Genomic DNA, 14,738 nt, shown 5'->3' on the forward strand with positions numbered 1-14,738 from the left:
CATTTCAGGCTCCTGACAGGTGAAGAAAAATTCTGCCCAATTTTCATTCACTGTTTATCGGGGATGCACTAATTTAACAGGTTTGCGATTCTCATTTGAAGTGTTGAAAACAATAGGCAAATCAACTCACATCATATGACAAAATCCTTCCCGGCCTGAGCACAAGGCACTAGTTTGACTTTCACATGATGCATAAAATCTGCAATCCCAGCAAAGCTGAAATGGAGGAAATCATTTGATTTCTCTAATATAATGTATGTCATTAGAAAAAGTCATAGTTTCATCTACAGTCATTGAGTAGGTTTTTCTCATTAAAATCGATAGGTTTTCTTTGTAGGGGTATTCTAAAGTTTGACAGTTATCCCCCACCCATTGACTACTGCACAACTTCCGATCGCTGGAAGTCCGATCACTGGGGTCCCTACCGATCCACTGAATGGAGCGAAGGTTCATTCTATAATGGGAGTCGGAAAGATCAGTCGAACGCAGCGCTCCGCCATCTCCGGTAGTCCCGTTAAGAACAAATGGAGTGGCAATGCGCATGATCAACCTTCTCTTCATTCAGCCGGTGATCTTCAGACCCCGGTTTACAGGAGCGGTGGGGGGTCCCATCAGTCAAGCTCCCAGCAATTGGAAACTTATCCTCTATCCCATGGATAAGTGATACATTTCAAACTTGAGAATACCCCTTTACGTCTGTCCCATAATAAAGGAAAACATGCTCTCAGAGGAATTGTGCCAGGAAAATAAACTTGTACATTTTGGCATAAATATGAAAAATATACTTTGTTAAAAAGAGAAAAAAGTCTGACCTGGCCACAAGTTCCGGGTAGGAGGGCGGCAAAGGACAGAACAGGCCCCGCTGACAGGCAGGCGGCACAGGCCAGAACAGGCCCCGCTGACGGGGAGGCGGCACAGGCCAGAACAGGCCCGCTGACGGGGAGGTGGCACGGGACAGAACATGCCCCGCTGACGGGGAGGCGGCACAGGCCAGAACAGGCCCCGCTGACGGGGAGGCGGCACAGGCCAGAACAGGCCCCGCTGACAGGGGAGGCGGCACAGGCCAGAACAGGCCCGCTGACGGGGAGGGGGCACGGGACAGAACATGCCCCGCTGACGGGGAGGCGGCACAGGCCAGAACAGGCCCCGCTGACGGGGAGGCGGCACAGGCCAGAACAGGCCCCGCTGACAGGGGAGGCGGCACAGGCCAGAACAGGCCCGCTGACAGGGAGGGGGCACGGGACAGAACATGCCCCGCTGACGGGGAGGCGGCACAGGCCAGAACATGGCCCGCTGACGGGGAGGTGGCACGGGACAGAACATGCCCCGCTGACGGGGAGGCGGCACGGGCCAGAACAGGCCCCGCTGACGGGGAGGCGGCACAGGCCAGAACAGGCCCGCTGACGGGGAGGGGGCACGGGACAGAACATGCCCCGCTGACGGGGAGGCGGCACAGGCCAGAACAGGGCCCGCTGACGGGGAGGTGGCACAGGCCAGAACAGGCCCCGCTGACAGGGGAGGCGGCACAGGCCAGAACAGGCCCGCTGACGGGGAGGGGGCACGGGACAGAACATGCCCCGCTGACGGGGAGGCGGCACAGGCCAGAACAGGGCCCGCTGACGGGGAGGTGGCACAGGACAGAACATGCCCCGCTGACGGGGAGGCGGCACAGGCCAGAACAGGGCCCGCTGACGGGGAGGCGGCACAGGCCAGAACAGGCCCCGCTGACGGGGAGGCGGCACAGGCCAGAACAGGCCACGCTGACAGGGAGGCGGCACGGGCCAGAACAGGCCCCGCTGACGGGGAGGCGGCACAGGCCAGAACAGGCCCGCTGACGGGGAGGCGGCACAGGCCAGAACAGGGCCCGCTGACGGGGAGGCGGCACAGGCCAGAACAGGGCCCGCTGACGGGGAGACGGCACAGGCCAGAACAGGCCCCGCTGACGGGGAGGCGGCACAGGCCAGAACAGGCCCCGCTGACGGGGAGGCGGCACAGGCCAGAACAGGCCCCGCTGACGGGGAGGGGGCACGGGACAGAACAGGCCCCGCTGACGGGGAGGCGGCACAGGCCAGAACAGGTCCCGTTGACGGGGAGGCGGCACAGGCCAGAACAGGCCCCGCTGACGGGGAGGTGGCACGGGACAGAACAGGCCCGCTGACGGGGAGGCGGCACAGGCCAGAACAGGTCCCGCTGACGGGGAGGTGGCACGGGACAGAACATGCCCCGCTGACGGGGAGGCGGCACAGGCCAGAACAGGCCCCGATGACGGGGAGGTGGCACGGGACAGAACATGCCCCGCTGACGGGGAGGCGGCACAGGCCAGAACATGCCCCGCTGACGGGGAGGCGGCACAGGCCAGAACAGGCCCCGATGACGGGGAGGTGGCACGGGACAGAACATGCCCCGCTGACAGGCAGGCGGCACAGGCCAGAACAGGCCCCGCTGACAGGGAGGCGGCACAGCCTGTATATACCTCGTTGACGGGGAGGCAGCACCCTCTGTGCATACATGATTGATATTATATTTCATTTTTGTGGCATTGTCAGAGATTATGAGAGACAGAAAGCCATGAACATAGGAAAAAAGTATAAATTTGGGGTTGGATAATGTAGGGTGCACCTTCTTTTAGGAAGGAGGTGGGCGGTGCGGCTCCCCTATCACATACAGTACATGATCTCTATCTGCGGCTGTCTGAGATGAGTCCATCAGAGCGAACCTCCCGTACCTGCTCACCACAGTCAAGAACTTCTAATCATTTTGCAAGAAGAGAAGCAGAAGCCTTATAATTAAATGAGCAAAGGATATAATTATAGGAGCAGGAAGCCGATGCTCCCGATGTAATAAGGAACTAACGAGCCCCCAGGAATGGAATCACTGGATGTGATTACACAGGAGCAGGGCGGCCGGGGCAAAAGTTCACCACAACACAAGATCAGCAAAGCCATTTATCTATCTCAGATGATTTGCTGTAGACAGTTCAGAACGTACGATAACACAACTCTAGTTATACATTGGCGGCCTGTAATTGCCGCTGTGCGGGCCTTTAACATTTAAAGGGGTTGTCCAAGATTAGAAAAAAACTTGCTAATTGCTCTCTAAATGCAAAAGTTACAAAAGCTTCTAAATAGTCTTAATAATCTAGCCGAGTGATCCGCAAAGATATAAAAAAATCCAGCAGAACGTCTGCTTTTGATGGCTCAGTCTGCTCAACCACCTCCCTTCTTTCAGTGTTAGGGATAGCAGCAGAGGGTACACAATGTCCACAGTGTGAAGAGGGGAGAGAGCAAATACAGTTTCAGGGAGGGCAGATAAAACATGGTATAGATAGGGAAGAAAGCACATGAAGAAAAAATACTGTAAGTGCAGGATAGAAGAGGAGCTCGTGTGAGCTAATGAAGACAGCAGCGACCTGGATAAACACACACTTCACATCCAGCCTATATTACTGTGAGTGACACTCCCTCACGAGAAGAATCTGAAAGTTGGATCAGGCTGCAGATTAACAGTCCTCTGGCAGATTACTCCACGCAACTACGTCATAAATTGCTTTGAAAAGTTGCAAATGTTTTGTGCAACTTGTGGTGTTTTCATGCCACATCTTGTGGAATTCATGACACACCTTGGCGTTCCTTAGGTCAGATATCAGTCCAGTCAGGACTAACAATAAGTTGGTTTATTTCTAGGCATCATGTCTTCCCTTGGACAACTATATAGCCAACTACCCGCATGTACACTCTTATAAACGTACTGACTGACAGAGCATAGTACCTGTGCATGACACTTTGCAGCTTCCATAGTGCCAGACAGCAGCATACTGTCATACCATGTAAATGTATGTCTACCAGCCCCCACTGCCGACTGAAGGCCCCCCATGTCTGCCATCTTATATACACAATGTTAATAAATACTAAAAAGATTTATCCTATATGGTGAATCTACAATGGGGAGGGGTGGGAGCTGTAAATAACACCGCCTGATAAAATGGAATAAAAAAAATAAAATTATAGATAGACAGATCGATCACCGCACGTCTTTACACCTCACAGAAAGCCTGTCATCCAACAGATGGGAGTAGGTGGCGGCAGCCCCTCGTACCAGACCCTCATCATGTGCTACAGAATCGCAAAACGCATCTATTTTTTTTTCTTCCATTTTTGGAAATTGGCCATGGATATAAAAAGATCATGTTAGATTTATACGGTGTTTTTATAGCTTCACGCATCAGATCTACTTATAGAGCAGATTTATAAAGGAGAAAGTGATGGAAACAGACTCCATTTGTGAATCAATAAACTGGTTCCTGATGATTCTGTGGGAGATCATAAAGCCTGCGTGTACAATGAGGTGGTGTAAATGGCCCCAAAGAGAGGGATGGACGAGAGGACGGATGAGAGATGGATGGACGAGGGAAGGACGGATGGACGAGGGAAGGACGGATGGACGAGGAAAGGACGGATGGACGAGGAAAGGACGGATGGACGAGGGAAGGACGGATGGACGAGAGAAGGACGGATGGACGAGGGAAGGACGGATGGACGAGAGAAGGACGGATGGACGAGGGAAGGACGGATGGACGAGGGAAGGACGGATGGACGAGGGAAGGACGGATGGACGAGGGAAGGACAGATGGACGAGGGAAGGACAGATGGACGAGGGAAGGACGGATGGACGAGGGAAGGACGGATGGACGTGGGAAGGACGGATGGACGAGAGAAGGACGGATGGACGAGAGAAGAACGGATGGACGAGAGAAGAACGGATGGACAAGGGAAGGACGGATGGACGAGGGAAGGATGGACGAGGGAAGGACAGATGGACGAGGGAAGGACGGATGGACGAGAGAAGGATGGACGAGGGAAGGACGGATGGACGAGGGAAGGACGGATGGACGAGGGAAGGACGGATGGACGAGGGAAGGACGGATGGACGAGGGAAGGACAGATGGACGAGAGAAGGACGGATGGACGAGGGAAGGACAGATGGACGAGGGAAGGACAGATGGACGAGAGAAGGACGGATGGACGAGAGAAGGACAGATGGACGAGGGAAGGACGGATGGACGAGGGAAGGACGGATGAGAGATGGATGAATGAGAGATGGATGAATGAAAGAGATGGATGAATGAATGAGAGATGGATGAATGAATGAGAGATGGATGAATGAATGAGAGATGGATGAATGAATGAGATGAATGGATGAATGAGAGATGGATGGATGAGAGATGGATGGATGAGAGATGGATGGATGAATGAGAGATGAATGAATGAGAGAAGGATGGATGAATGAATGAATGAGATGGATGAATGAGAGATGGATGGATGAAAGATGGATGGATGAACGAGAGATGGATGGATGGATGAATGAGAGATGGATGGATGGATGATGAGAGATGGATGAATGAATGAGAGATGGATGGATGAACGAGAGATGGATGGATCAATGAAAGATGGATGGATGAATGAGAGATGGATGGATGAACGAGAGATGGATGGATCAATGAAAGATGGATGGATGAATGAGAGATGGATGAATGAGAGATGGATGGATGAATGAGAGATGGATGGATGAATGAGAGATGGATGGATGGAGAAGAGATGGATGAATGAACGAGAGATGGATGGATGAACGAGAGATGGATGGATGAATGAGAGATGGATGGATGAATGAGAGATGGATGGATGGAGAAGAGATGGATGAATGAACGAGAGATGGATGGATGAATGAGAGATGGATGGATGAATGAGAGATGGATGGATGAATGAAAGATGGATGGATGAAACACGGATGACAGAGAGATGGATGATTGAAAGATGGATGGATGAATGAGAGATGGATGGATGAACGAGAGATGGATGGATGGAGAAGAGATGGATGGATGAACGAGAGATGGATGGATCAATGAAAGATGGATGGATGAATGAAAGATGGATGAATGAGAGATGGATGATGAAAGATGGATGGATGAATGAGAGATGGATGGATGAATGAGAGATGGATGGATGGAGAAGAGATGGATGGATGAACGAGAGATGGATGGATGAATGAATGAAAGATGAATGAAAGATGGATGGATGAAAGACGGATGACAGAGAGATGGATGATTGAAAGATGGATGGATGAATGAATGAGAGATGGATGGATGGACGAGAGATGGATGGATGGACGAGAGAAGGATGGATGGATGGTTGGGAGATGGGTGGCTGCATTCACTTGAAACTTCCACCTATTTTAGGAGATTCCATTGAAAGTTCGATTACCGGGAAAAAGAAGTGCAATTTAGAGATACATAAAAGTTACGGAAACGGCACAGCTGCCCATTCATCCAGCAGCCAATAGGAGCGCAACCAACAAGTGGTCTGACTCCACGGGAACAAACAGGCAGTGGCGCCCAGATTATAGAAAAGTACCATTTTCATCCTTGACATTTGTAAAGCGACAGGTTGTTTTATGGATTAATATTTCTTGCGGGATATAGAAAGAAATTATCTTTGCGACTCTTCCTTTTAGATATGCAGCGAGTAGGGTCTTTTTTTTTTTTTTGGGAAGGGGGATACTGCTAAATTTTCATTGCAGCAAAAAAGCAGATGTTGAAAGAAAAAAAATTGAAATAAATAATGAAAGTTTTGAGGTGAGACAAGAACCCCAATCTGGAGGCACAGTATCAATACACCCTTACTAACCGTACTGCATACAGAAAATTACATGCACCCATTTCTGGGAAAGCCGGTTTACAAGCCTTATATAATTATAGGATCACAGCTTTATAGGGAGACACATATCGTTAATAAACCCCAGCACGTTAGTCACCATCCACTTCAATCACAAGGATGGGCTGGGACCGACCTTTCAACATATGGAAAAACTATGTATGAAAGCTGCATCACAGCCGCGACCTCAGCGCCACTCCAGCGAGCGCCACTCCAGCGAGCCCAACTCCAGCGAGCGCCACTACGGACAACCATCCCCCTTCACCACATACCAACAAAGAGGGGAAGGGATGGAATGAACATGGAAGTCAAGATTGTTTATTTTCCTGGACGATTTTTCCTTTCGGTTCTTCTTCTTCCAAGAAACAGAACCTTTTTATATATATCTTTAAAGTACTTTATTTCTTAATTAGCAGCAGGCGCCCACTGTACAACACAGTAGACGCCTGCCTACCTCCGCTCCTGAGCCAGCTCCTTACACCCACACCCGACATAGGACATAATAGTACATCCTATGTCACGAACAGGTTAAAATAGTTTACATTTGTAAAATAACTGTGTCTCAGAACAATTTCTTACCTGTCCCGTGTCTGGGCTCCGCTCCCTTCATCCTGGTCCACAAAACGTTCTTGTGCTCCACGGAAAGCTTTGCAAATAGCCCAGCGTGATCTTATGTGATTATCTGCCACCCAAAAAACACACCTGTGTCCTGGTGTTAAGGCTCTTAGTTTGTCTGTGCACCACAACCTGTCCTTTACCTCTGCTGTCTGCAGTGTCTGGGATGTCTCCTGTCTGCCTGCGACTTCCAGTATCTCTGCTACCTGTTCCCGGTCTCCCAGGACCTCTACTCCACTACCTCTCTGTAGTTTCCAGGATGTCTCCTGTCTGCCTGCAGCTTCCAGTACCTCTGTTATCTCTCTGCAGTCTCTCGGACATCTCCTTTCTGCCTGTAGCTACCAGTACCCTTGCTACCTGATTGCGGTCTCCAGGACGTCTCCAGTATGCCTGCGGCTTCCAGTTCCAAGTCTTTCAGGACCTCTGCTACTTGTCTGGGGTCTCCCAGAAGTCTCAGATCTGCTTGCAGCTTTCAGTAACTCCAATACCGGTCTGTGGTTTCCCCGACATCCGGCTGTGGCTTCCAGCGCCTCTGCTACCAGTTTGTGGTCTCCAGTACCTCCAATCCAATACCTGTCTGTGGTGTCCCTGACATCTGGCTGTGGCTTCCAGTGCCTCTGCTACCAGTTTGTGGTCTCCAGTACCTCCATTACCTGTCTGTGGTCTCCCAAACATCTGTCTGTGGCCTCCAGTACCACTGCTACCCGTCCTTCACCTGCCTGCTGCACCAATGCCCATGTGCCAACTGGACCTTGGGCTTCGAGGATCCACCTCACTTAGTGAGCCCCAATTCCTCTAAGTGATAACATTTTGACCGGCTGACCCACCACTAGAGGGAGTAGTACACAACATGTAGTATATTTTTTTAGCTCCCTCTAGTGGTGGGCCAGATTAGCTTAACGTTTGTGTAGGTGTGTGGTGAGCTGCATACACAAAAATTGCATAAGATTATTAATCAAGGTTATTTAACATTTTTTCTTTGACTTTAGATGCATGAACAAGTTGTAAATGCCTCTGTAGCTCTGGGAACACTAACCTCATGAGGCGGCTCATCCCATATCGTGCGGCATAATGCAGCGGCGTATTGTGCTGGTAGGGTTCCCCGTAGGAGGTATTGGGATCCAGGGAATCTTTCAGCTGTGGGTTACTCTCGTAGATTTGATAAGCCAAGTTCTCGTCTCCGTTGATCAACGCTTTGCGGAACTTGGTAGTGGCGTTTCCCATTGTGGGATGGAGACTGGCGCTTCTCTACCCAACTTTCAGCTTCTGGCCCGCTCCATCCGGCGCATAGTGCCCGCCCTGGAAAACAGCAAAAAGTTACAAAACTACATCATCAATAAGAATAAAAAAGAAAAACAAAAATCACAAATCCGTCCTGGAGTTCACACGCAGCTTTATGAAACTTTAACCAACTTCTCAAGTGTAAAATCTCTGCCCGGCCTCACGGGGCCGAGGGGGCCATTACGTCACGCAGCAATTCAGACGCCAGGGTCACGGAGGGAGGATCAAAGCCGTGAAATCATCAGATCTGCTGACTCTTATTTCTAGTGACTTCACATAGAAATTCCATTTATGATGCAAAAAAACAAAATAATAATAATTTTGCAAAAAAATAAAATAAATGAATTCCTCCAACTCCCACTCCAACCGTCCTCGGTAATGTAAGGGTCACGGATGTAGACGGCACAGGTCATCAGCTTCGAGGACTGTCTGAGATTTTATTTTTTTTCTTCCTATGTCTGGAAATCTTTATTTTTATCAATTCCCACGTTCTCCGGCTTGCGAGCCTCGCAGCAGAGAGCGTCGAGGTCCAGGTTCCTTAATTCAGCCTATATCAGGAGCATCGGGCTTATAGATGGATGATTTATAATGGATAAATGGACCGAGAGATCACCGGGACCTCAGAAGAACAGAAGAAAAGAAAAGCGGCATACATAATAAAGGGAGAAATGGCCACATAAATGGAGAAAGGGAGAAAATGATCAGTGTTATTGCTGCAATGATTATCCAAAAAGGCAGCCTATGTGGGATCGAAAGACCACCCACACCTCCGAAGGAAAAGGGGCAATTACTTTTTACTGTTTTACAAGTAATGGCATTAGAGCATCTTAAAAAGGGATCTGCAATAATCTACATACCATAGAGAGGGAAAAGTACTGGCAGCCATGTTAATCATTTAATTCAGGTTTCTCACGCCGCCTCGTTGCCCCTCTGATCTTATGCATTACATCCGGCCCCCGTTGCCTCCCCAGGTGTATTACATCAATCCCCGTTGCCTCCCCTGGTGTATTACATCCATCCATGTTGCCTCCCCTGGTGTATTACATCTGGCCCCCGTTGCCTCCCCCCGGTGTATTACATCCGGCCCCCCATTGCCTCCCCTGGTGTATTACATCTGGCCCCCGTTGCCTCCCTCCGGTGCATTATATCTGGCCCCGTTGCCTCCCCCCGGTGTATTACATCCAGCCCTGTTGCCTCCCCCCGGTGTATTACATCCAGCCCCGTTGCCTCCCCCGATGTATTACATCCAGCCCCGTTGCCTCCCCTGGTGTATTAAATCCGGCCCCCCGCTGCCTCCCTCTGATGCATTACATCCGGCCCTGTTGCCTCCCCCCGGTGTATTACATCCAGCCCCGTTGCCTCCCCCGGTGTATTGCATCTGCAGCGCCCCAGAGATCTGGTCGTTGCAGTATGACACTCTGCCACTAAGGGGAGTGATGGTATGTCTGATGGCACTAAGGAGTTCTCCTGACCAGGTATCACCAGCACACATTACACTTCACCCTCCGGCCACTAGGGGGAGAAAAAAGGCTTTATTTATTGGGCCCCTCCTCACACTCGTAAAACTAGGGGTTGGATAGGAAGTTAGTCAGAAGCTGACTGGGTTGGATTCAGGCAACATCCCGTGGCAGGGGGTGTTGCAGGGAGAAGACACAGGGGGGTCCCTGTCAGGCGTGGGAACCTGGCAGGCACCTAGCGACCAGAATAGAACGTTACGGAACCGCGCCTGCACACCCCACGGCGGTATCCTAAGAAAGAGACACGAAGCGAAGGATATTGTGAGACAGTGAGAAACGAGATCAAGCACAAAGGAGAACCAGTAGGAGTCGTGCCGTGAGACCGAGGCAACATCTTACTGAGGTGCGTAGCCGGTGGCCTTACTTCGAACTCCGCAGGACAGTTAATTATAGGTTGGCTGTCTCACCTAACACCTACGAAGACATAGGGGGCAACGTGTGGAGAGGGGCGTCTCTAGGGTCCCGGAAGACCTCCAGGCCTTCCCGTCATATGGGTGCGTCCTAGCCATAACATACCTGGGGGACGTTGAACTAGAAACATCTGGAACACATTAGAAAGAACGAACGTACGAGAACAGAAGTTGTGAGGACTATTCCGAATGCTCAGCAGGGTAGCACTACAACACACAGGCGCTAGTGGTAGGCAACGATTTCCACCTGCAAAGGGAACTCTGGATGTGTCCATCGGACCGGCCGGTCTCTGATAGCCCTGTTAAGCATGCTCTGGATTGAGGATCCTGAAGTCTTCAGTAAAGAGGTAAAGAGACTGCAACCTTGTGTCCTCGTTATTGTCTGCACCTCACACCATCACCATCCACCTTACTGGGAAGCCCTGGGGACACACTTCACCTGTGGGAAGGTATACCATCCAGCTGCCATTCCATCACCCCAGCGGACCCCACAGCAGCGTCGGTCACCCTGACCGAACACCACAGGTGGCGTCACGAATCCCTGATAGACTGTACAAATCCCTTTACTGGACGCACCTTAGCAGGGTCGCGGACCGGGTCTAGCCACCGTGACAGCCTCAGAACCGAACCAGAGAGGCCCGGTACCGAGAACTCGTGGCCCTGTGTCTGGGGGCGCTCCACATCCGTCCCCCGTTGCCTCCCCCGATGTATTACATCCGGCCCCCCCCCCCGTTGCCTCCCCCCGATGTATTACATCCAGCCCCCGCTGCCTCCCCCGGTTTATTACATCCGTCACCTGTTGCCTCCCCCTTGTGTATTACATCTGGCGCAAATGAAAGCCAAGGCCATCCGGAGGGGCCAACAAGCTGCCAAATATGTGGCAATGTTGAAGAAGGTGCTCATGTGTCTCCGATTACGGCACAGTCTCCGGACCTCACCATCAAGGAGGTCATAAAATTACCGGTGCCTGCTAAAGGGCCCCATACACATTGGGCAGAATCCCGCTTTCTTCCCCCAACATCATCGGTCAGGGCACAGTCAGGAGGTCCCGGTACAGAGAGGGTCAAAATTAGAGGCTTTTGGATGACTTTTATCCAATAAATATGGGGGCTTTAAAAGGATGAAGTGGCTCACCGATGCCCAGACGTTCACCCCATGAAATAAATATAGATTTCCGGATACCGAACGTCTCATCTTTTCTGGACCTCTTGTTGGGAGCGCTCACGCGAAAGTCAAAGATTGAGATATTTAAACGAACCGGTTCTCGAAAAGCGTGGCAGCGCCAAGCCCTCCATAATAAAGTACAATAAGATATCAAAATGAATGATCTCCAAAATAGAAAAAAAATCATCATAATTTTTCTTTTGTTCATCTATTTCTGCAGCTCAGGATGGCTCCGGCGCGTCTTCGGCAGGACATTTGCAGATCTTGGCTCATTAAGCGCACAGTGTGGCACGTCCTCACGTCTTCCAGGAGAGCCGCAGTTTAATCTTTCAGGCATTTTTTTTTTCTCTCCCTTTCTTTTAATTGCTGTGATTCTCACCCTGAAAGCAGCGGGATTGGCATGATGTGCCATGTGCGAGCAATATGGAGAACGAAAGCCACAAGAGGAAGGAGAAACAGGGCCCTTTCTATAGTCTGCCAGCTCATCGTCTTGGCTGCAAACCAGGCAGATGTCCATTGGCGCCAGATCACGGTGCGCACCGCGTCTGAAAGCCGCAAAACAGAAGATGAGGCTGCTCTTCAGTAACCAAATCCACATTCTGTAATAGATATGGAGTATTCAGACACGCCAAAATCTAGGACCAATTAAGAGGACTGTCACTTGCAATAAATATGTACGGTAATATTTTAGCATCTGGTGTAAAAGCCGCTGTTCTCCCAAATCCGGCGATGTTTTTTTTTCGTTCCTGCTCCTCTCCATTCCGGAGATACGGCCCTTTGTTTCCTGTATATAAATATATAGCCAAATGGGTGCGATCATCAATTCTTTTGTGGGCGTGTTCATGGCAACCACACCCGCTTGGCTCAAAAGAATAGATATGTATACAGGAAAGAAAGGGCCATAACTCAGGAACGGAGAGGCGCAGGAAAAAAAAGGAAAACATCGCCGGATTCAGGAGAACAGCGGCATTTACACCAGGTAACAAAATTATAAATGATGGCAAGTGATGGGTCCTGTTTAAGGATCACTGTTCTCCTTGGGCTCTCGCTTAGGCTCTGTTCACACTGTATTTGCAGCACAAATACATGATTTGGGAAAGCGAAGAGGAAAAAGAGCTCTTTCAAAAAAAAAAAAATCTGTGCTGGAGTGAGGATGCGCCATTTTGCAAAAGCGAGAACTTTACTGCAGCTATTTAGGTTAATGCGGGGGGGCCATAAACTATCGATACTACTATATAGGATCCTGGCATTATTTATGCCCCCTTCCCCTTTTATTCAGCCTGTAATAAACGATGACGGCATATGAGAAACGTGACTGTCGAGTCACCGGACTATTAAACTGCGGCCAAATGCAGTCACAAGCTCACGGCGTCTGTGGATCGCCTCCGTAGAAGAGCATTGCGTTAGGAGCGGTGATTTGTGTCGCCGCAGTTAACAAGTTCTGGGAATCGTGCCCTAATACCTGAGCGTCCTAGAAAACCGGCTCAAGTCCTTGAATGTTAACCACCTAAGGGCAGGATGCGCGGCCCCCGCTGAGAACACAGACCCCTCCATTACAGGCGCCGGAGCTGCGGCTGATCACCTCTGCAATCTCCACTACACAGAGATTTCTAAAAAGGACGTTATAAGAAAATCCTACACTTCTCAAAGTCACGTTTTTTTTTTTTTGTTTTTTTTAAATCTTTCGGAATTCGGCTATGTTTATTTGAACCGAATTCATCAAAACCGTACATGAATTTTGCACAGTCAAAAATGGTCCTTTTTTCCCCCCCCCCCATCTTTTACTATTTTTAGGACTTTTTAGATCATTAAAAAAAAAAAAAAAATATCGCATGATTTTCAAGTTGTTGCTATAAAAAAATAAAAAATCATGGTGTACATAAAATTAGAGCGGGGTGGGAATGAGAACATTTCCATCAAATTTTGTGACTTTTTTGAAAAGTCGAGCGAAGACATCTGGAAATATTAAACACACTCGTAACAAAAATATATATATTTATTATTTAATTGACTTTAAAAAAGGTTCAAATGCAAAGATGAAAAGATGCAAAGATGAAAGGGTGATAAACATTTAAAACTCCAGTAAAAGGGACGCAAATGCAATAATGAATCGGGCCCCCACCCCTGTAGTGTTGGCTGAAAATACCAAATAAAATAATGGCTCACACATAAGGGATGTAGTCGGCTATTCAGATCCACGTGAGTTCTTCATGAGAACCCTCTTCCCCTGCAGTCACACTTAAAAAAATAAATACACATGAAGCTTGAGGAAGGGGGTCTGTGTTTCATGATGCTGTGATCTGATCTCCCAATCTAAGCCGGCGACCGCATTACATTCCTCCCCCCTCAGTTCTCTTTCCTCTACTCCTCCCACTGTACTTCCTGGTTCTGTGATTGACACAGCAGATCTTCCTGCTCAGCCAATCACCAGATGAGGCGGGACACCACTGCTGCCAGCGATTGGTCAAGCGGGCATTCCTCGGCATTTACTGTGCATCAAGAATGGGAAAAGGAAGCATAAACCAGCAAGAACTGGGTGAATCAATCGGAGCTATGGTGGGGACAGCGGAAGGCAAGATGAGGGCGAGGATCATCTCCTTTATAATTTTTTAGCAGTCAGAGACATTTAAAGTATAATTTTGTTCGGCTTCAAAGAACCTTTAAGACGACGCGTTTGCAGTCAAGGAGGTGGAGTCGCTTGTAAAACAAATGAAAGGCGGCCACAGACTAAACTGGATAGAAGCCAGAGAGGACAGAGTCTGGGATCCTGCACCGTCCTCAAGATTAACCCTTTATTATATGATGTGACAAAAGGAGGGGATGAGAACATTTAACCCAAGAAAAGATGAAATAATGCAAATAGGCTGAAAAGGAGACCAGGAGATTAGTCAGAAAAGGGGGCTGGCCTAACTAATTATTAGTCAGCGGCCCCCTTGCCACTTTTTGACTAGATTTAGCTATAGTTTAATTTTGATGATGAACCCCTTTAAGGAGTACCTGTTACTTGCCTTATGCATTTTTTATTTTCTTTGTTATCTGGTGTA

General features: G+C 49.4%; 1 protein-coding gene across 2 annotated transcripts in view; it reads right to left on the bottom strand.

Moving 5' to 3' along the window:
* The window catches only part of ANKIB1 (ankyrin repeat and IBR domain containing 1), an 80,437-nt gene that overhangs the window by 52,980 nt on the left and 12,719 nt on the right, over positions 1-14,738 (bottom strand). For both annotated transcript variants that reach the window (XM_069729404.1, XM_069729403.1), the window contains exon 2: positions 8,359-8,621. In XM_069729404.1, coding sequence (XP_069585505.1) covers positions 8,359-8,546 — 188 coding nt within the window. In that variant the 5' untranslated portion in view covers positions 8,547-8,621. The remainder of the gene's footprint in view (positions 1-8,358; positions 8,622-14,738) is intronic.

Source organism: Ranitomeya imitator, chromosome 6 (assembly GCF_032444005.1).
Source record: "Ranitomeya imitator isolate aRanImi1 chromosome 6, aRanImi1.pri, whole genome shotgun sequence".
NCBI classification, from domain to species: Eukaryota; Metazoa; Chordata; class Amphibia; order Anura; family Dendrobatidae; genus Ranitomeya; species Ranitomeya imitator.